The sequence below is a fragment of the Arachis duranensis genome, chromosome 7 (genome assembly GCF_000817695.3).
Source record: "Arachis duranensis cultivar V14167 chromosome 7, aradu.V14167.gnm2.J7QH, whole genome shotgun sequence".
In the NCBI taxonomy this organism is placed as follows: Eukaryota; Viridiplantae; Streptophyta; class Magnoliopsida; order Fabales; family Fabaceae; genus Arachis; species Arachis duranensis.
The window spans coordinates 5,916,813-5,938,701 of record NC_029778.3 but is presented as its reverse complement, the minus strand read 5'-3'; the positions used below and the strand labels follow the sequence as shown (position 1 = coordinate 5,938,701).

At 32.4% G+C, this 21,889-nt stretch overlaps 4 protein-coding genes across 4 annotated transcripts; 2 read left to right on the top strand and 2 right to left on the bottom strand.

Annotated features, from left to right (window-relative positions):
- Positions 1-491: 491 nt before the first annotated feature.
- Positions 492-3,806, top strand: LOC107496741 (UDP-glycosyltransferase 92A1). Its single transcript, XM_016118072.3, has 3 exons — positions 492-552; positions 1,348-2,180; positions 3,008-3,806. Exons 2-3 carry the CDS (start codon positions 1,391-1,393, stop codon positions 3,682-3,684), a joined length of 1,467 nt encoding a protein of 488 aa, XP_015973558.1. The 5' UTR covers positions 492-552; positions 1,348-1,390; the 3' UTR covers positions 3,685-3,806.
- A 924-nt stretch (positions 3,807-4,730) lies between these two features.
- Positions 4,731-6,503, top strand: LOC107496726 (UDP-glycosyltransferase 92A1-like). The gene is made up of 2 exons (XM_016118050.3): positions 4,731-5,369; positions 5,473-6,503. The coding sequence occupies exons 1-2, from the start codon at positions 4,783-4,785 to the stop codon at positions 6,383-6,385; spliced, it is 1,500 nt and encodes a 499-aa protein (XP_015973536.1). The 5' UTR covers positions 4,731-4,782; the 3' UTR covers positions 6,386-6,503.
- An 87-nt stretch (positions 6,504-6,590) lies between these two features.
- On the bottom strand, positions 6,591-10,549 carry LOC107496724 (protein FAR1-RELATED SEQUENCE 3). The gene is made up of 5 exons (XM_016118049.3): positions 8,360-10,549; positions 8,159-8,248; positions 7,884-8,033; positions 7,143-7,259; positions 6,591-6,977 (listed from the first exon to the last, which is right to left on the bottom strand). The coding sequence occupies exons 1-5, from the start codon at positions 10,547-10,549 to the stop codon at positions 6,927-6,929; spliced, it is 2,598 nt and encodes an 865-aa protein (XP_015973535.3). The 3' UTR covers positions 6,591-6,926.
- A 9,873-nt stretch (positions 10,550-20,422) lies between these two features.
- LOC107496701 (uncharacterized) lies at positions 20,423-21,523 on the bottom strand. Its single transcript, XM_016118015.3, is given in 2 exon segments — positions 20,423-21,211; positions 21,213-21,523. Coding segments are annotated over 2 exon segments (1,059 nt in total). The 3' UTR covers positions 20,423-20,463.
- Positions 21,524-21,889: the final 366 nt, after the last annotated feature.

Genomic DNA, 21,889 nt, shown 5'->3' with positions numbered 1-21,889 from the left:
GTTAAATAACTTTTTACTCAAATTTTTTTTAACATGTAATATAATTGCTCTAATATTTAATTCACTAATTTATTTAAATAAAATATCGAATATGTCTGGGTAACATATCATCATGATAGTAGGAGTACTTGTCATGCAAAGTATATTGTCTATTTTAAAAAATTTTTAGATCAGTAATTTTTAAAAATTTTGGTAAGTATTTAGATAGCATAAATATCAAATTATATTCATAAACAAATTTTATTAATTTATGTGTACAAATTTTAATAAATGTGAGTATAAATTATATTAATTTATATATGTAAATTCTAAAGAATATTAGCACAAATTATAGATTTTTTGTGTGCAAATTTTTTATAAATATTAGTATAAATTATTACTAATAAAATATTAATCTAAAAACTAAAATAATAATATTTGTCGCCTACGTCAAATTTCTGATGCCTATTTATTCCCTAACTTAGAGAGCGATAAGGGCAACCAAGCTATCACACCCTTAAAACTCCAATGGCAGTGTATTCAAAGAAAGATGGCAATGAAAATGTCCACATTGTAAGGCTAACTTTCTTAGTACAAGGTCATCTCATCCCATTCCTAGCATTAGCAAAACAAATCCAACAAACAACAATTATCATTGCCCCACTCCCTTAAACATTCAACACATCAATGGGGAGAGTTATTTTCAAGGCACAAGCATGCATATTACAAAATAGAATACCAATTATATTTCTAAAGACTTAATAATAATGCATTTTTTGAAAGTTTTTAATGAATCAAATAACTAAGTTTTATAATTTTTATTTCTAAGAGAAATTTTATAACGTTATAAATTTATTCAGTAATTATAATGATATCCCGTAAAGTGCGTATTTCTGAAATGAGCATTCTTACTGATTAGTGATTGAGTTTTAATTCTAGCGTAGTTTGCAATTATCTTTTGTAGTTACGACAAATTCATGAGTATCATCACTCAGATTTTACATGCAATTTTTGTCAGTTGTATAAATCTTCACGTAAATATCATCGTTCTTCACGTAAATATCATCGTTCAGATTCTACCTACAATTTTTGTCAGTTGTATAAATCTTCACGTAAATATCATCGCCTCAGATTCTACCTGCAATTTTTGTCAGTTGTATGAAGGCAAATTTTGGTAGCTTATATCACATGCATTCATCTGTTTCTGTTAAGTAATTTTTTACTCAGAATCTTTTTTTTTAACATGTAACATAGTTGTTCTAATATTTTTTGTTGTGTGCAAATTTCTTGCAAATGTTAGTGTAAATATTGCTAGTAAAATACTAATCTAGAATAATAATACTGATGCCTATTTATTCCCTAACTTAGAGAGCAATAAGAGCAACCAAGCTATCACATCCTTGAAACTCCAATGGCAGAGTATTCAAAGAAAGATGGCAATGAAAATGTTCACATTGTAATGCTACCTTTCTTAGCACAAGGTCATCTCATCCCATTCCTAGCATTAGCAAAACAAATCCAACAAACAACTTCTTTCAAAATCACCATTGTCACCACTCCCTCAAACATTCAACACATCAAACATTATTATTATGATCATAACCATATCCACCTTGCTGAGCTACCTTTCAATCCTACAGAACATGGTCTACCACCAAATTCAGACAACACTAAGAATCTCTCTTCTTTAGATGCAATGCTCAAACTAACCATGGCATCTTTGAGCCTTGAGGACCCCTTTCGCTCTTTGATTTCGAAAATCAAAGAAGAAGAGGGCCACTCTCTTCTCTGCATAATATCTGATGTGTTTGTTGGTTGGGCTAACAATGTTGCAAAGAGTTTTGGAATCAAGAACATAACATTCACAACTTGTGGTGCTTATGGAACTCTGGCTTATATATCTATCTGGTCCAATCTTCCCCACATAAACTCTGATTCAGACGAGTTTTCGATTCCGGGGTTCCCTCAGAACTACAAGTTCCACCGCTCTCACATGCATAGAACCTTGAGAGAAACTGATGGAAGTTGTGATTGGTCAAAATTCATCCTTTCCCAGGTTCAACTGTCCATGAAATCTGATGGGTGGATTTGTAACACTGCTGAGGAGATTGAGAATTTGGGTTTGGAACTTCTCAGAAAGTATTTCATTAATCTTCCTGTATGGAGTGTTGGTCCTCTTCTTCAACCACTTGCACTTCAAGGTATAGTTCAAAACAATTTGCACCTTATATATACAAGGAGTGTAAAATATAATTAAAAAAAAAAAAAAACTGATGTGAAGATGATTAGAGATGTCTTCACATGAAGATGTAAGTTCAATGAGACACATTATATTGCAGTCCACCAAAATGTCAAATAATTATAACTTCTTGCATCTAAATTGCTATGTTATTGGTTTTGGGCGAGTTTTTACATTGGTTTTTGAAAAAAAAAAATCTATTTTTTTAATAAATAAAAACTATTTCACATTTCAATAGTTTTTAAAAAAAATTAAATATTAAAAACGTCTTTTATTTTTATTTTTTTTAAATTAAAGTATTGTTAGTTTTTTTAAAAAATATTTTTTTTAATTTAAGTATTTTCTAAAAGAATATATCCAAATATGTTTAAAATTGAATAAAAATATTTTTTTAACTCAAAAAAAGTCAATTTAAACTAATACTTAAATTTGGTTTGATAAAATTTTTATTTTTTAAAAGTAGTTTATAAAAATTATAAATTAAATTAAAATTAGTTTGTAATAAGCACAAACAAGTGTGTTTAGTAAAATAGTTTTTAATATTTAAAAATATTATAATAAATAAAAATTAAATTTAAATATTAATTAATATATGAGATTATATTAAATTTTTTTATTTTAATAAGTATAAACTAACTTTAAAATGCTCACTCTCCAGAGTTTTCAAGAATATTCTTAACTTTTAAAAGTTGCATCAACAAACACATGAGAAATGGGGGAGAAACAATCAGTTTGTTGTTTAGGGTTCTTGTTATTTATCGAATTCAATATTCGTATTTGTATGTGCAGGTAAAGAGCATGGCAAGGGTCTTGAACCCTGCATTGAGTGGTTAGATTTGAAGGATGAAAGATCTGTTCTTTACATATGTTTTGGATCACAGAACACAATCAGTGCTTCCCAAATGATGGCATTGGCTGAAGGGTTGGAACAAAGTGGGAGAAGTTTTATTTGGGTTATAAGGCCACCATTTGGTTTTGACATCAATGCAGAGTTCAATGGTGATGAATGGTTACCAAAAGGGTTTGAAGAGAGAATGAAGAACACTCAAAAGGGTTTGTTGGTGCATCAATGGGGACCCCAAATGGATATTCTTTCACATAAGTCAATAGCAGCATTTCTTAGTCACTGTGGGTGGAATTCAGTGTTGGAGAGTCTAAGTTATGGTGTTCCATTCATTGGGTGGCCATTGGCAGCAGAACAAGTTTACAATGCTAAGATGTTGGAGGAAGAATTGGGTGTTAGTGTTATGCTCACAGCAACAGTTGAAAGTGTGATTTCAGGGGAGGAAGTGAAGAATGTGATTGACATGGTTATGGATCAACAAAGTGGGAAGGGAAAAGAGATGAAGGTGAAGGCTGAAGAGATTGCAGTTCTTATGAGAGAAGCAACAACACAGAATGGTGAAGTTAAAGGCTCTTCAATCAGAGCAATAGATGATTTTGTGAAAGTCATCTTACAAAACTAAAACTTTGTTAAGATGTGATATCAAATGTTAATGTTTTTTTCCCCATTAATGTTGCTTGTTTTAATTAGAAGAGAAGTATGGCTTAATCATTTTCTAATAATGCATTAACTTCTCTCCTTGGATTCACTTGCCTTTGATTACTGCTGTTAGAATTCAGAAGAGAGGACTAAAAATTACTATGTATGTTTTCATTTAAAAATTAAAAAAATACTTTATATATTTTTGTCTATTGTCCCATACAATATATGGATACATATGCTAGTTAATTTAAAAAGAAAGAAGTATTAATATATTTAGAAAGAATCCATTCATAATAAATGTACTTTTTTTTTCTCCATATTGGATTTTGATATTGCCATTTTTAAGTTTAAAAGATAGCAATAAAAGTATTATTATATGAAAATGTTTTTATCAAACTTTCTTATTGTCAATTTTTATTATTTTTTTAATTCGAATAGGTCATCATCTATATGATTCTTTCTTAATGTAATAGTTAAAACATGACACAGAATATAAAAAAGTGTGTTCCTATAATGCCTAATTTAAAAATAAATAAATAAAAAATAATTTCTTAACATATACTTCTCTCTTGTATTTATTTCTAATTCTAAATACATTACATCAACAACTACTAAAAAAATACCTACCAAAAAAGAGAGATATCTTTGCATATATTTGCACCTGCATATTTCCTTCCTTTTTTCAGTTGTCTACATAGTTTCTTATGGTAGTAAATTATCATTTACAACTATAAAAAATTGTCAAATAAATTCAATTAATATAGATACCAAGTTAGGTTTATATCTTTAACTCTAATTGTCTTGAGTTAAGAATCATTGTTATTTCCAAATCAGTTGTCCCATGATAGTGAAAGTGATACTACATTCCACCAAAATTCTGGTCAAGTGAAGTATGAAATTATGAATATAACTTGTTTGCTTTCATTCATACCAAAAAATACAAAAATATACGTGGACTAATCTGATTCACATGTTTCTTTTTCTTTTGTACACTTTTTTCTTATAAGAAAGACTAAAAAGGAAGAATGAATGAAAGAAAGAGATTAGAAAGTTCTCTAATCATCCTCCTCCTTCTCCAATGGCACAAGATCCTTCAAAGAACAACAAACATGGCCACATAGTAATGATACCTTTCATGGCACATGGCCATCTAATTCCATTCCTAGCACTAGCAAAACACATTCTACAAAGAACTAACAATAACTTCACAATCACCATAGCCACTACTCCCCTTAACATTCAATACCTCAGATCAGCACTTTCCTCCTCCTCTTCTTCCACAACAATTCATGATCATCTTCAACTTTCTGAGCTACCCTTCAATGGAATCCAACATGGTCTACCACCAAACATAGAGAACACAGAGAAGCTTCCCTTAACTTCCATCATCAAGCTCTTCAATGCTTCTACAAGCCTTGATGACCCTCTTCGTTCTTTGATATTGAAGATCACTGAAGAAGAGGGTCACCCTCCACTTTGTGTAATCTCTGATGTGTTTCTTGGTTGGGTCACCAATGTTGCAAAAAGTTGTGGCACCAAGAACATTTCCTTCTCAACTTGTGGTGCTTATGGAACTTTGGCTTACATCTCTATCTGGACACATTTTCCTCACAGGAAAACAGATTCTGAAGAGTTTTGGACACCTGGGTTCCCTGAAAATTATAGGTTCAGATTTTGGAATATGAATTTTTACATATCTGGTTTTTAGTATATTATATTTTATTTTGTTCGATACTAAAATTTTCTGGATCCGTCGCTCCTGCTGCAGGTTCAAGCGCTCTCACATGCATAGGATGATAAGGCTAGCTGATGGGAATGATGATTGGTCCAAATTCTTCCCTCCACAGATTGCACTTTCTATGAAATCTGATGGGTGGATTTGCTACACAATTGAGGAGCTTGAGCCTTTTGCCTTGGATCTTCTGAGGAAGTATCTTAACCTTCCTGTTTGGAGTGTTTGTCCTCTTCAGATAAAGGATTCAAATTCGAAACAACGAGCAGGGAAAGTTTCTGGCATAGCTCTTGAAGAATGCATTGAGTGGCTGAATTCCAAGGATCAAAGTTCTGTTCTTTACATATCTTTTGGATCACAGAACACAATCAGTGCTTCCCAGATGATGGCGTTAGCTGAGGGGTTGGAAAAGAGTGGGAAGCCGTTTATTTGGGTTATCCGGCCACCTTTCGGGTATGACATGAATGGAGAGTTCGGTGCTCAATGGTTGCCAGAAGGGTTTGAAGAGAGGATGAAGGAGAGCAAGAGAGGCTTGTTGGTGCATAAATGGGGACCCCAATTGGAGATTCTATCACATAGTTCAACAGGAGCCTTTTTAAGCCATTGTGGGCAGAATTCAATGTTGGAGAGCCTAAGTTATGGGGTTCCAATAATTGGGTGGCCATTGGCAGCAGAACAAGCTTACAACGCTAAGATGTTAGAGGAAGAATTGGGCGTGGGTGTTATACTCACAGCAACAGTTGAAAGTGTTATTTCAGGGGAGGAAGTGAAGAATGTGATTGAAACAGTTATGGATCAAGGAGGGAAGGGAAAAGAGATGAAAGCGAAAGCGAAAGAGATTGCAGTGCTTATGAGAGAAGCAACAACAGAGAATGGAGAAGTGAAAGGTTCTTCACTGAGATCATTGGATGATTTTATAACAACTATTTTGTCATCCAAGTCTCTGTGAAATTTGAATTTGAACAGATTATTTACATGGAACATTTCTAGTTTTGCATTGCTGTATTCTTTTTGGGGCAGGAACATTATGATTATGGTCTTTGAGTGTGAATATTATTACTCTGAAATATTTACAAACAAATATTGTTGATTTGCCATTGGAGTTCGATGTCGCGTCTTTTCTAAAATTTTCATAAAAGATAACCACCACGAAATAATCTAAGAATAACTCCTAGTCATTATATTACTTTGTGAATATTGATGACTCAAAGTGATTTTGTGACCAGCCTGGGATATAGTTCCTAAAATGACACTAAAGCATTACTTATGCAGAATGGCATGACAAAAGGCTTCCTATATAAACAACGTGCTGCCTACGATATGATACATATACAAATATGTTAGACAAACTTACATAGAAAAAGAGACTAACTAAAACAAAAGAAACACTAGATTTTCTAAGCCATTGGGGTATCCATTGCCATTGTCACCAATCTGCCAGAAATAAGATTAACACACCCCACCTGGGCACAAAAATAAAAATCTATGCTTCACTTCTTCTGCCTTTTTGTTACAGAGATAGGATCTGACTGCACATAGCCCTGCCAAATTTCACCACATAAATGCATTAATATCCCCCTAGAGAACACACTCAATGGTGGCATAAAACTAGGGACACCTGAATCAACAGATTTTAACAGGATTCTTAAGCCTTTAGTAATTAGCTCTCTTGAAATTTGCACGATGACAACAGAGAGATAACTTACATCAGAAGAAAGTTGCTCACGGATATAGGACATTGATCGTTGCATAGCACCCAATGTGTCCCTGGAAACCTGAAACTTGACTTCAGACTCGCCAGAAATTGTGTCGGAGTCTTGAAGCTGAAACAATTTAAAGAATTTTAACAATCCAAACACCGATCAAAGGTATAGAGACAGAGAATCAAATCAAAGAAAAAAATTTATTAGAAACCAGACTGTCCATACAATTAAAACTAAAATAAAAAGAAACATCAAGTATTGCCCAAAAATGAAGAAATGTGATATTGTGGGAGGGTGGAGATATAGGTCATCAAGAGGACAAATAAAGGCACACTCTTCTGCCTAGTGCCAAAAATAAACAGGTCTCAAATGATTTCTACAAAAATTTCATGAATGAAATTATTGCACCACATAGAAGCTGGTTGTATCAAAATATGGCTTCAATTTTGCCAATTACAGTTAGTTTTGAGATACTAGGCCTGTCATGAAGAGTTTATTAGTTCCCTTCCCTTTTTATATCCAGAAAGAGTGAAAGACTAATTACAATTATCTTCCTTCACAAGCCTATCAATAACAAGTATTTCTCGTGAATTCAAATCAACAACAACATTTATATATCCCGAGTCCCGATTCCCCCCTACAAAAGAAGGAATAAAAGAAAACATAGCATGGTACAACAAAGTGGTGTGTTTTAAAAATATTCTTATGGAAAAACAAAACAGCAGTGATCATTAATCAACACACCTTCAGATTTATTACAGCAACCTTATTAGCTGGTGTAGAAAGTTGTTCACTGATGCCGGCCATAGACTTCAACATTGGTTCCAAAGAAACTCTAGAGAGCTGAAACTTAACCTCCGTTTCTGCTGATGGAACCTTGGTATAATCTTGTAACTGCAATTGAAATATGCAAGGAACTTGAGCTCCTAACCAGTTGTTATTTGTTAAAATGTGCAAGTTAAAAGCAAAGAATTATGCTACTGCCTCTTTCTCACTATTTTAGATTACTATGACCATACCTTCAGATTGATAACAGCTACTTTATTCCCCGGAGTTGAGCTTCTATTTTCCATTACCCATGTCATTGATTTCATACAGGGAAGAACAACCTACATGAATGAACCCAAAGACCAGTTCAACACCATCCAGTCCTATTCCAATCGCAGAAACACAGTAAATAAACAAACTAAACAAAACCAAAAAAGTTCTCATTCATTTACCATGTTTTCATCTTGACCATCATCTCGCTGGACAGATACTGGAGCCATTCTAGGGAAGTTTAGATCACCAAATGACTGTTGAACAGGTGCACCAGCATCATTAAGATTAAACCTCCTTGTTGTTTCATCATGCCGTGGCCACAAAAGAGGGGGTGTATCTGATCTTGAAGTCTGGTTTTTCTTGTCATCATGAGCATTGCTGATACTCCTACTACTAGCCGGTGCAACTTTTGCAAAATTTCGCTTTGCGGCAGCAACTTTCTTTCCTACATCTCTAAGAGCACCCATTGCAGCACTATAAGTTTCCACAGATATTGCCCCATCCTCCGCATATTTTATGGCTTCTCGACACAGAGTGCCATAACGAGATGTCATAGAATCCAGTCCATGTGATTCACTGGCATGTTCATCCAATCCAACATAACTTTTTGCATTCCTTGTCCACCGTTTCAAGATGTAATGGGATGGTAAAGTAAGTACATTAGTAACAGTGAAAACAGTTAGGACATGCCTACACAGAATGCCTGAATACTCAAACATTTGACAACTACACTCAGCCTTCAACTCGGAATGGTTTAATGTGACAATATATGCCTTTTGGTCATCCTCAAATTTAGCAACCCTGAATATGCTATTTGCCCCTTCTTCTTCAATTCTGTTTGCAGTATAAACAAAAGTTTCAACTAGTTCCTCTTGAAACTTTGAAAATACTTTTCGTGTATAAAGATTAGCAGTCTGTTTCTCCATTGGTGAAGGTGTCTTCAAAACAGGTTGGCTGCAAATTGTCTCAGAATCTAATTCTATTTCCCTTTCAAACCACATCTCCATAGCTTGTTCATACTGCCTAAAGAAAATTGGTAATGTTGTTTGCGGGTTAATAAAACCATCGAAAAAAGAGCTATCAAATCCATGATTAGGAGATATTGCAGCAAAAAATGAATCACGGAAATATGCTGGGACCCACTGAGCACGAGCATTGTACAATGACTGAAGCCATTCATTTCTTCCAAGTTCATACTTTTCCATAATAGAATTCCAAGATGAATCAAACTCTTCAATCGTTTCAGTCAGGTTAATACAATTATAAAGTTCACCCTGAAAATTTGGATGCATGTGACATACATGAGCCAACCTTTCCTGACCTTCTCTCAAGACATCCCACTTGTTTAGACAGTGCCGTGCATGGGGGAAAACTTGTGAAACTGCACTCTGAATGGCTCTATCTTGACCAGTAGTGATAGAAATGGGGTGGCGGTCATTCATTGCTGTCAGAAATGTCTTGAGAAGCCACACAAAAGAATCTTCAGAATCATCCAAAAGGAGTGCAGAACCAAATAAAATTGTCTGGCCATGATGGTTTACCCCGGTGAATGGTACAAATGGTACTTTGTATTGATACACTTTGAATGTTGTGTCCAGATTAATTGCATCACCAAAATGATTGTAAGCACTCCTTGATCTTGCATCTGCCCAAAACACATTAGACATATGGTTATCTTCATCAAGTTGTATAGCATAGAAGAAACCAGGGTTTTCCGCCTGCATTCTCTTAAAATACTCCAGCAGGTTCTGACAATCCCTCCCAAGTGTCTTCTTCTGAACAGGCTGTTTAACAGTATAATTCATTGATGAAGAATTTTTTATTTGGTGATTAGTCTTCGCAACAACTGCAGGAACTTGGTGATTAGACTTAGCAGCAACTGCAGGAACTTGGTGATTAGTCTTGGTAACAACTGCAGAAACTTGGTGATTAGTCTTAGCACCAACTGCAGGAAAATTCCTACTACCATGAATGTTCTCAGTGGAATTGCGATTCCCAGGAGCCCTATCCATAGATATATACATGACACCGCTGGGAACAAGCCCCACTCCTTGGTAAGTTTCAGGCATTGTTCTTCCAACGCTAGAAAAGTGCCTACGTGGCTGAAGACTGTGCACTTCACCGGAACTTGACGTGGAATGACTATGCTCCTTCACAAATTTTGTAACAAACCACTTATGTTGACCCTTTCGCTCTATCCTAATCATTGCATTACAAGTTTCATTAGGCTTTCTTTTTAAACCATCGCCACCACAAACAAATTCCCGATACGCATTTGCCCCATCAGGTTTCGAACGACTCTGAGGGCTAGCTTTGGGGTTGAAACCCAAACGTCGGGCATACTCGTTATAGAAATTCTTTGCAGCCATCATCTGTAGCAGATAGATGGCCACTTCTTTCCCCCATGTTTAAGTACCACTTGAACATCCACCTTCAACAATTTATGCTGCAAAATTACTCAGCAACTATTTCGTGGGTAACACCATGCAGCAAGAACCAATGCCTTCAATCATATCAAACAGAAATACCATCTAAGTTGCCAAGGTTACAAGTAAATGCAAAACTACACAATGCAGCTCCTGAAGTTTTGGAAATTGATCTTCTTCAACCACCACCCTGGACTTCTTTAAACAAAATGCCGCTATCATGTCCTCTTCACAGCTGTTAAATCAATTCCACCTCCAATGTTCTCAATAATGAAATGAAGCTTAACAAAGGTAAAGAATAACACAAGCGAGCTTTTTGGAATTTTCTTTTGAAAATTAAGGAAACATGATAGATGTTACTAAAACATACCAAATGAAGCTAACAATTTGTGACAAACAAACTATTTATGATAAAGACAAAGTCTTGTTTAAAGTGTACGTTATCAATTCAAAACTGACAAAATTCACCAGAAATCTCATATATCAAAACTATGCTAACAAAACAAAAAGTTCATTTAAGTAGGGTGACATCATAGGTACATGACACAATTTAAATCCTCAATTTTAAAAAATAACAAAAAATTCTGATTCCAGGTCAAAACTACAAAAGTGTAAAATTTATAGTGAAATTCACATAAGGAACGGAAGGAAAGAAAAATCATCTATAGACAGTAGCTGTTGCAGAAATCATTACGGAAAATTAGGAACCCTAACTTACAGTAACAAAAGGCTAAGTATAGGTATGATAAATTAATTCGAAAAAAAAAACCTTTAAATTTCGGCGTTGAAGAACCTCAACTCGCGTCAACAACGAGATTGAGGGGACAAAAGAACCGTGTTAGGGTTTTCTGAAGCTCCGGGCGATTTCAGAGTAGGGAGAGAGAAGGAAGACGGTGTGTGAGAGAGAGAAAGAAGAGTGAGAGAGTGGATGTCGCGTGGGTTTCGGTTGCATATGACATAAGTACACACGCGCCTTGTCAACCGTTGGATTTGCATCGTACGGCTAGTGTTTGTTGAGAACGAACTCGGTTCGCTGTTATCAAAGTCGAAAGTTGATTTAATTTTCTGTGTTTCTGTTTGTAGTGCGCGGGATCTCTCACGTGCACGGCGCATGACTGTGGGCTCGCCATAGTGCACCACTACACTGGGAATATAATAGAAAAGTAAAAGTATTTCTTAATTATTTATTTTTAAATAAGATCACTCAAATTTTCACCTTTCCTCGTTTGAGATTACAATTTTGATGCAAGTAAACATTTTTTATACGGCATAGTTTTAGTTTTGATTATAAATTATAAATTATAAATAAATGCATAATAATTAAACTTCAAAATATAGAAAACCCACGATACACACAACGAGCTGCTACTATGTATGATTAAATCAGGGATGCTATGGTGAAGTTGTCAATTTCATCTTTTTATAAAGACATTTTTTATTTTGTGGTTGATATTGATTTAAAAGCGTATTATTAAAAGTGTTGCTTAAAGAGAAAGTGTTATTCTTGATCGTTAACTTGGCTCTGATACCAATATTTCAATTTCGACTTTTCTTTTAATTCTTCTTTCGAAATTTCTATTATCTTTTCATCTTTTGCTTCGAATAAATTTATAATTTGTATAGATTCAATTAGTGGTGCTTTATTTAAAGGATTTTTATAAAAATAATTTGCAACTTCATAATCTAAAGTATTAACGATTTCTGTAATTTCTCTTATATTTGTTAAATAATTATTTATTACTAGTCCTTGATGTATATTTATAATTCTGATTTCATATTTATAGTTTTTTAACTCTGTTCTAATTTCTATCATAATTATAATATTCTTTTTTACATGGATTATTATAAAATCTTTTATCTGTTTATAATTTCTTAAATCTTCAAAAACTTCTTTTATTTCTACACTTTCTCTTATTTCTAATTATCTTTCTAGTTTTTCAATTTCATTCTCCTTTTTTTTTCTTTCAACAGTTTTAATTCTTTTAAATCGTAATATGGTTTTTCAGACATTTATAAATTTCCTAGATTTAATTTTAACTTGTTTATATTTATTCTTATATCTATCCTTTTTATTATAAGGTCATCAATTTCGATCTGAAGATTATTTAATTCTCTTTTATACTCCTCTATTTTATTTTTTTATTTTTTCGCTCTTTTCCTTTTTATTTTATTTTCTGGTTTTTCAATCTTTTTATGCCTCATAAATTAGGTAATCTTATTATAATTCCTAAAATAGTTTTGTTTATCATTATTTATTTTAGAATTTCTGCAAACTCTATCATTGATTCATCACTATTTTTTAGAGATTCTATTAATTTTTCTAACTCTTCAACTTCTCTTTTTAACTTGTTATAGATTATTTTTAGAGCTTTAAATGCTCTTTAATTTATTTCAAAAAACTGCAAATATTTCAAACGATTCTCTCTTTCAAAGAGCTCTTGTTTCTTATCTTGATAAGTTACATATATTTCTTCCTTATTTATTGTCATAATTTAGTATTTAGGGTTTCATTTAATTTTTCGACCTTTTTTGTTAATTCTTTTATTTCATAGTTTTCTTCTTTAATTTTTAATTTAGATAAACTTAAAGGATTATTGATTTTGGATTCTCTTATTTGAAAATTCGATGGAACCGATCTTTTGATCGTTCTTTTAACAATAGAACTGGGTTTTCAATAGCTTTGTATTTTGGTATTTCTGTTTTTATAATTTTCTGAAATAATTCATCAACATAAATTCTTTCTCTATCTTTAAATATTATACTATGATGGCTATTTGTTAAAGCATAATTTATTGCATATGTAATTGAAAATGGTTCATCATCTTGTTCCATTAAACTTTTTCTATGAAATTTATAAGCTAAACTTATAGATCTACCAAGATTTTCAGTTGATAAAGGTATAGCATATCCAAGATGGGCATCAAATTTAACATTTACGTTTGCCAAATTTCCATGAACAATTCCAATTATTTGATCTATTGGGTCATCAGTAATTCTTTTGTCACAGATTGCTAAGCTTATTGGTGAATTAATTCTTTTCATATATGTAGATTTGATTAAAACTTGTATAGTACTAATATGAATCCATCCAATTTTAGATCTTTTCTGTTGATCCTTAATTTTCTCAATCTGTTTACTTAATTCTTCATCATTTATCAAAGCTATTTCAAGTTTTCCATTAGCAGATTTTATTTTTACAGGGGCTTCAAGTTGAATTTTTTCATAGTATATTATATTTTTTCTATTAAAAACTTCTTTTAAAAGACTTTGTTTATTAAAATTTTTATTTGATTTGAGATTTAGTTCTGTTTTTAGAACAGCCTGTTTTTCATTATCTAATAAAGCAGTTAATCTATAATAATCAGATTCTTTCGTTAATTCTAAGCTTTCTAAATAATTCATAACTAAGAGATTAGGACAAAGACGTACCTTTATGGAGAAAAACTTCCTTTATTTAGTATATTTTACATAAGGTGTTTTTATCTCCAGAGGAGAGATTGTAGATATTAACTCCAGAGGGGAGTTTAAAACTATTTTTTCCTAAGAAAATTCTTTTGTCAGACTACAGAATCGCCTCGACAGCTTCCTCCTTGCTTTCCTAGCATGTGAGTACTCTTAGCCTTCTACTTTCTGTTTTCTGATGCCTTCTACAATTGCCTAAGAAATCTATTTATAATGGTTGGGTCTGATGGACAATTCCTATCCTTACCCTTCTTAAGACGTCATTGCTTACGTCATTGTTTATTATCTTGCACCAGTTACATTGTTGGTGCTCTATGACCTAAGCGCTTACGTCATTATGCAATAATATTGAGGGATGCTTCAGATGCATTGTCCTCTTCTTTTATCATGTGGGTGGATGCACTGTCCTCTTCTTTCATCATGTGGGTGGATTTCATTTCATTATTGCTTCCTTCAGATATTTTCGAGACACATAGCTGGCACTTGTGGTCTTCTCTGTCTTTTATCAAATAGCAGAGATTCCTTTTTATCCCTTCAGGGAGCTTTTCTAAGAGTCCGGATAGATTATAGAATGCAGATTCAAATTCCACCAAGAGTCTCATCTCTCTTTCTTCAATTTCATTTCTTTTACTGGACACAAGCAGAGTATTTCTGCTTTTATAATTAATTTTTGTGTGAGATTCCCTTGTTATTTTTTGAGTTCTTTCAAAAATTCTTGCTAATGTGCTGGCTAGTCTTCCTTCATGACTGTAGATTGTTAAATCTTGAATTTGATCAATTGGTTGAAAGTTTTCTAGGAAGACGGACATGAATATTACTTGGTGTGCTGGAACTAAGCATTCTTCTTCTTCATTAAAAATAGGTTGACTATTTGTAAATTTTAGGGATATATCCCTTGGATTTACATTGTTAATCATATTTTTAAATCTCTTTACTGCATCAACGAATCCTGCAGGAAACTCACTAATAAGTTTTAGATCATTAAAAATTAAAATTGTATCAATTAATCCATACTGAAAAAATTGATAAGTGTCAGATGGGGAAGCCTCTAGAAAAATAACCAGCTTTGTTAGCTGTTCTTTGGCAATAGGATAGTATCACAAACTTGCCCTTTTTTCTTCAGTCCAATTCAGGACTATATTAAGGGTTTCTCTGAGATTTGATCTACAGACCCTTTTTTTTTCCCTGATTTCAGCCCTTGTAAGAATGTTTCTCATTATTCCCTCTGGACTTGAATCGGAGATTTATTTGCTCTTTTTAAGGTTTGTTCTGGATGAAGAGCTTCATATTCCCTGAAGGATTCCTTTGCCTCTTCTAGTGTTGAAAATCCTCCTTTATGAACTATCTTTGATTGATGTGTGAATGGTGCTATTTTTTCCCAGGCATCATATACTCCTTTCATGGGGCCATTATAAATCACATAATGTTTTTTGTCTTTTGTGGATTTTTTAATAATTTCAGCAATTGTTTTATTTTCTGAAATTTTTTCTTCACCTGGTTTGTCCACCATGCTTAGTTGGTTGAACTCTGATGGTTTTGCTTGTTGTGTTGATTTCATTGTTTCAATGGCCTTCTTGAGGGATTGGATCTGTGTCCTTATTTGCTGACAATGGTTGCATTCTTCGAGTTCTTGCTGATATTTTTGAATTTATTGATTTAATGTGTTGTACACGAAATCCATTCTCTTGTTAATGTATCTGCAATAATATTTTTGTCACCCTTAATATATTCAATTTTTATTGGATATTGTAACAAAAATAATTGTCATCTTACCAATCACCCATGATTATAATCAACTTTTAAATTGTATCGAATGAAACCTGTTAGGTAACTTGAATCTGTCTTTAATGTAAATTCTTTGGGTAGTAAGTCAATTTTCCATTTTTTAAGAGATTTAATTGCTGCTAGAGTTTCCTTTTCATGAGTAGTGTATCTCTGTTCTATTGGAGTAAAAATCCCTAAAATATACCTGCAAAGTAATTCCTTTGGGGAATATTTAGAATCTAGTGATTCTTTTTCTTGTTTCAAACTTTTTATAGCTTTCTTAGCTTTTAGACATCCTGACCAGGTTATGTCTGAAGCATCTGTTTCTACTATTAAGTAGTCATTTTCTACTGGAATATAAAGTTCCAGAAGCTTTTCACATAATACTTTGATTCTTTGAATTTGCATACTATATTTTTCTTTCCATTTCTATTCTTTTTTAGTACTTATTTTTGGAAATAAGTTTTTAGTGTATTCTGTTATATTCTTTAAAAAAATCCTTGATCAGAAATATAATTTATACACCCTAAAAATTTTTGTAATTGTTTTCTATCTTCTATTTTATTAGGGAATAAATTTACCTTTTCTAAAATATTTGGTTGAAGTTTTAGTTTTCCTTGAGTGGATAAAATTAACTCAAGAAATTCTATTTCTTGTCTTGCAATTTTTTCTTTCTTTTTGCTAAGAACTAATCCTTTTTCTTTACATCTTTCTAAAACTATTAATAATTTTTGAAGATGATCTTCTTTATCCTGTTTTGTAAAAATTAATATACCATCAATGTAAACTAAAATAAATTCATTTAACTCTTTTAGATTTTTTTCCATAAATCTTTGATAGATACATGGGGCTTGTTTTAATCCGAATGGTAAAACATTCCATTCATAGAGCAACACACTTGTTGATTCTTTTGTTGGGCAAGTAAAAGCAGTTAATTTCTTTGTTTATTCGTCTAAACGAAGTTGCCAATATCCTGATTTTACATCAAGAGATGAAAACCAAATTGCTCCTTTGATTTTTTCCAAAATAGAATCTTTTTTTGGAGGTTTATGAGCATCACCAATAGTTGCTTCATTCATCTTTTTATAGTTAATAACCATTCTTCGTTTTCCCCTTTTAATTTCATTATTGTTTTCAACATATTAATTTAATGCTTACTAATTCTTTATTTGTATTTTTAACATCTAAAGGATTTTCAGGGCAAGTTTCATCCAAAAGTTCTTTTATTTTTATTTCAAGATTATTTTTTGGGATATTTATCTGAAAATATAAATTTAAATAACATGTTTCTAATATAGAAAATTTTTAAATTTTAAAATCTTATCTATGGTAGTAGTTGGTATCTTTATACGTTTTGATTTTTTATTTATTGAAGAATCGTGTGGAGCTTTTAAAACTATATATGTTAATTCTTGAATGAATGGATGATATAGTTTTAAGAAGTTGTTTCCTATGATAAAATCCATTCCAAAATCTAACATATATATGGATGGAACAATGAACCTATAATTTTGAATAAATATTTCAGTCATTTCTACTTTTTGGTCAATTTTATGTATTGATTTGTCAGCTATTCTAACTCTTAATGGTTTCTTTAATTTTTTCCAATCAAGTTTTATATTTGTACTGGCAAAGTATTGTGTTGCTCCAGTATCTATGAAAGCATTTATAAACTTTTCTGTTATTTTTATAGTAATAAATGTGGCATTATTGCTCAGTCTTTGAGTTTGTCTCTGAGACATATTCAAAAATATAGTCTAAATTATCATCTGATTCTTCTAATGGTTCCATGAAATAAGACTTAGCAATTTCTAATTGTTTGGTAAGATCTTTTTTATCCTTCTTTTTTGGACATTTATTTGCATAGTGTCCTTCTTCTTGGCAATACCAACACTTACAATTTTCTTTTTTTATTTGGGCAATAGTCATTTTTTTGTTTTTTGTTTTTATTGTTACTTCTTTTTCTAAAATACCTCTTTTTTCTTCAATTTTGATAGTATTTTCTTTTTCTAAATTGATATTTTCTTTTTCTTTGAAAATTTTTATTAAGACCATATTTTTGAGGTATTTCTTCGTTATCCTGACAGCAAATTATAATTATATTTTCAAATTTTTTTTGAGTTGCTTCTTGCATACAACGTTCTTTTATTTCCTCTCTTATTGCAGAGGTTGTTCCCCCCAAAATTATTTTCAATTGTTCTCTATTTATTTCTCTTATAAATCTTCCCATTATAAATTCATTAGCAGGGTATGGAAATTTTGTTATATACATACTAAGATAATGGTTTTTATCTTCTTCTTTTAGTTTATAATAATGTATTCTATATTCACATATGTAAGATTCCACATTACATAAATCATATATTTGAATATTAGCTAAATGGTTTTTCGCTTCTTGATATTCTTTATTATAGACTTCTTGTCTATGATCTATAATATTTTTTCCAAAAAATTCTTTATATAGAATCATCATTATATGTAATATCTTATTGTAAACTGTTGTTTTTGTTGTTAATTCTTCTATTATTTAGTTTTCTATTGATGTCATATAATCTCTTACAGTTCCTTTAGTATAAAACCCTATATAATTCCAGATATCTCCTCCAGACAATTCACTAAGTTTTGGATTAGTAAAAGCTTCTAATAAGAAGGAATTCAACCAGTTCTCGAAAATTTCTTTTTCATTCTTTTTACAGTCTAAATCGAGCATTCTTTCTCCTTCCGTTTCCTGGATTTTAGGAACGTATTTGATGGTATTTTTGTATATTTTGAATTTTTATTTATAAATCCCTTTTTAAAAGCATAATTTTCAAAACCTGTTTCCCATTTAAATTGAGATTGATTATCCTTAGATGTTCCAGCTTCATTTTTTACTTGTATTGGAATTGCTGGTTCTTCATCACTTGAATAATCTAGGATGTGTTCTTCATTTTCTATATTTTCAGAATTTACTAATTCTTCTTCTATTTGAAATTCTTGTTCCATAATATTATTTTCTTGAGCCATTTTTAATTGTTTAAAAAGCATTGTAACTTCTTCTAATTTTTCTTCAATATTCATAATTTCAATGGTGGTTTTACTTTTAGTTTTATTATGTTGGCTATATTTTGAATTTTTTCTTCTTTGTGATTCTCTTTCTGAAAATATTTATTTAATATTTGTTTAATTTCGTTTATATTAGGTTCCTCTTTTTCCTTATTTCTTTGAAAATTTATGGATACTAATATTTCTTCAAGCATATCTACTATAGAATTTAATTGTAGGTTAAACGTATGATAGAGATGTGGGGAATCATTTTCATGGTAGCATTTTTTAGAAATTTCATGTGAAATATAAGTTTTTTCAGGTTTTTGAAGTCCTTCGAAAAAACTTATAGTAAAATAAAGATTTTGAGAAAAATCATTTTGTATTGATTTTAAGAATTTGGTATCATTATAATTAACATTAGTTAAAATCATTAGTTTTTGATCTATTAATTTTGATAATTTAATTATTTCTTCTCTTAAATCTTCTAATTTACTTTTTTCTATTAGGTGACGCTTTTCTCATAAAATGCTATGATTTTAAGTGTTATGTAGTTAAAAGTGTGGCTTTAAAATGTATGGTTTAGGTTTTGCCACGTGACGTTTTAGAAAAAGTTGCTTTGGAATCTTTATTTGAGTTGGTGCCTTTAAATCAAATATATATTGCCACAATAATAAAATTTGTTAATCTCAAACCTTTAAAAAAATGAAAAAAAATTAAAGTGTCGAATACAAAATTTTTTATTGCAACGGAAAACAATAAATTATAAAATAAAAAAAATTCACATATTGGTTTCACATAAATTTAATAGTTAAAACTATTAAATAATAATTTAACCAATTATAACAAAATATCTAATAATTTTAAACTGTTGATTTATATTAAAATAATTGTGAGTGAGTTTTGTTTCGAAATTAAAGGGATAATAACTCCCTTCTGTAATCACTGGGAGGATTATCAACAAATGGAATCAAGAATTAACTTTGAAACTCTCCTCAGTCCTTCCCTACATGTGTGTTGAACTCTAACATTCCAACAGCATAAACAACATAACTCTATTGATAACTTTGTGTACAATATTTTCAAGTTTTGTTGTCTCTAGTCTAATTCGTCTTATTTGAGTTCTCTCACGTATAATAATCTTTACCATTTACGTATTACTTTAGTTTCCAGCATTACAATTAAGCATCGATCATCTATCCTTGAACCCGATGGTTACAAGGGAGTGAATTATTTCCGGTGAAAAAAAATTGGATGCTATTCGATGTATAATTTAATTTTTTATTTTTTTTATTTAATTTTGATCACATTTAAAGAATTAAAAATAAAAGATAACATTTTATTTTCTCAAGTGTTTTTTTTCCTAGAGAGGATCTATTTCCTGGTTACAAGGCACGTTGAGGTAATACAAAATTTTGTGTGTTCATTGATCTCGAGTTAAGTTATTCAAACCAATAAATTGTACTGTTTACCAGCTATAACTACAATTTTTCACATGAAACTAGTTAACCTCTTCCTGCTTCAAAAAGAACAGATAAAACAAATTTGATTAGAAGATATTGCTAAGCCAAAAATAATATGTTAAAAATTCATATAAAAAAAACAATCTAAAGGGTAATAATATCAGTTACAGGTAACTCAGTTGGATCAAAGTCATCATCAAGAGTCTTAGAAAGCCTCAACAAGCTCCTCATGGCCAATATAGCCATGGGGTTCACATCATGCGTGGACCGTGCAAACAAGCACCGGCAAGCCTCATTCGCCGCCGCAAACACCGCCTCATTTTTATTACTCCCCGGTCCCATCAAACAATGCGCCAGAATCCTCACCACCGGCTGCATCAGCTCCCACGGCATCGGTATCCTCCCTTCTGCCGCCGCCGTCTCTTCCACCGCCTTTCCACCACCTTTACCTTTACCCTTACCTTTCTCTTTCTCTTTCTCTTTCTCTTTCACGTCGATTTTGATTTCTGTTATTCCTTCTTCCTCGAAATGTTTATACATGCTACCGTCTTGTCCCGCCCAAATCTTACAAAACTCGCAGAAATCCACCTTCGACTCTGTCGGCATGGAAGATATCTTGCTGTAGAAGAGTTCTAACGCTACGCCGACGATTCTTGCTCTTCTCGTTGACCTAACAGTTCCGTGAGGCTCGAGCGTTGGGGAAACAACGGCGATGTTGAGATCCGTGGCGGAGTTTTTCGAAGGCGGTGGAGTTTTTGACTCGTGGTAGAGGCTAGGGTGGGAGAGATCAGGGAGCGTGGCGGTTACGGGCTGTCCGGCGCGTGAGGTTGTTTCGTGCGCGTAGAATGCTAACAGAACGGCTTCAAAACCGGCTTGAGGCTTTCGGTTATGGATCGGGGACGGAGGATTGGAAGGTATCGTATAGCCAGCGGCAGAGGTTGTTGTCGCCGGTGCCGGAGTTTGGGCGGCGGAGGAGGGCGGAGATGGGAGGGTAGAGGGCGGAGGGGTCGTGTGAGGAGAGCGGGGATGAGAGGATTGAAGAGAGGGATTGCATTGCGGATTTGATCTTGTCTTGGTGGGCGGGGTTGGTGGTGGCGGTGTTTGCTGGTGCGGTGGTGGGAGCGGTGGCAGGTGCGGTGGTGGGGGAGGTTTCCTCTTCTTCCGACGAGGAGGAGGAGGACGAGGAGGACGAGGACGACGTCATGTTTTTGTTGTAACTGTTTTAGTTGTGACGTGTGAGAGGGGACAGAAGAGAATGAAATGGCAGAAGATTTGTTTGAGAAAGAAAGAAAGAGAGAGAGAGAGGCGTAATCGAGGGAGAAAAAATAGGATCTTATTCTTATAACTGTTCTTGTGGATTATGATGATAACAATACCATGTGATCATGTTTTGTGCAACTCTAATTAACTAGATGAAATTCTCTTATAATTTCAAAATAATTATACGTAACTAGATTCTACTATGATTATGATATAGTAATTATAGTGATTATTTTAAAATAAACCATACATGAGTAAATTTTAGTATGATTATATTATAATAATTTAAAGCATAATTTTTATATTTTAG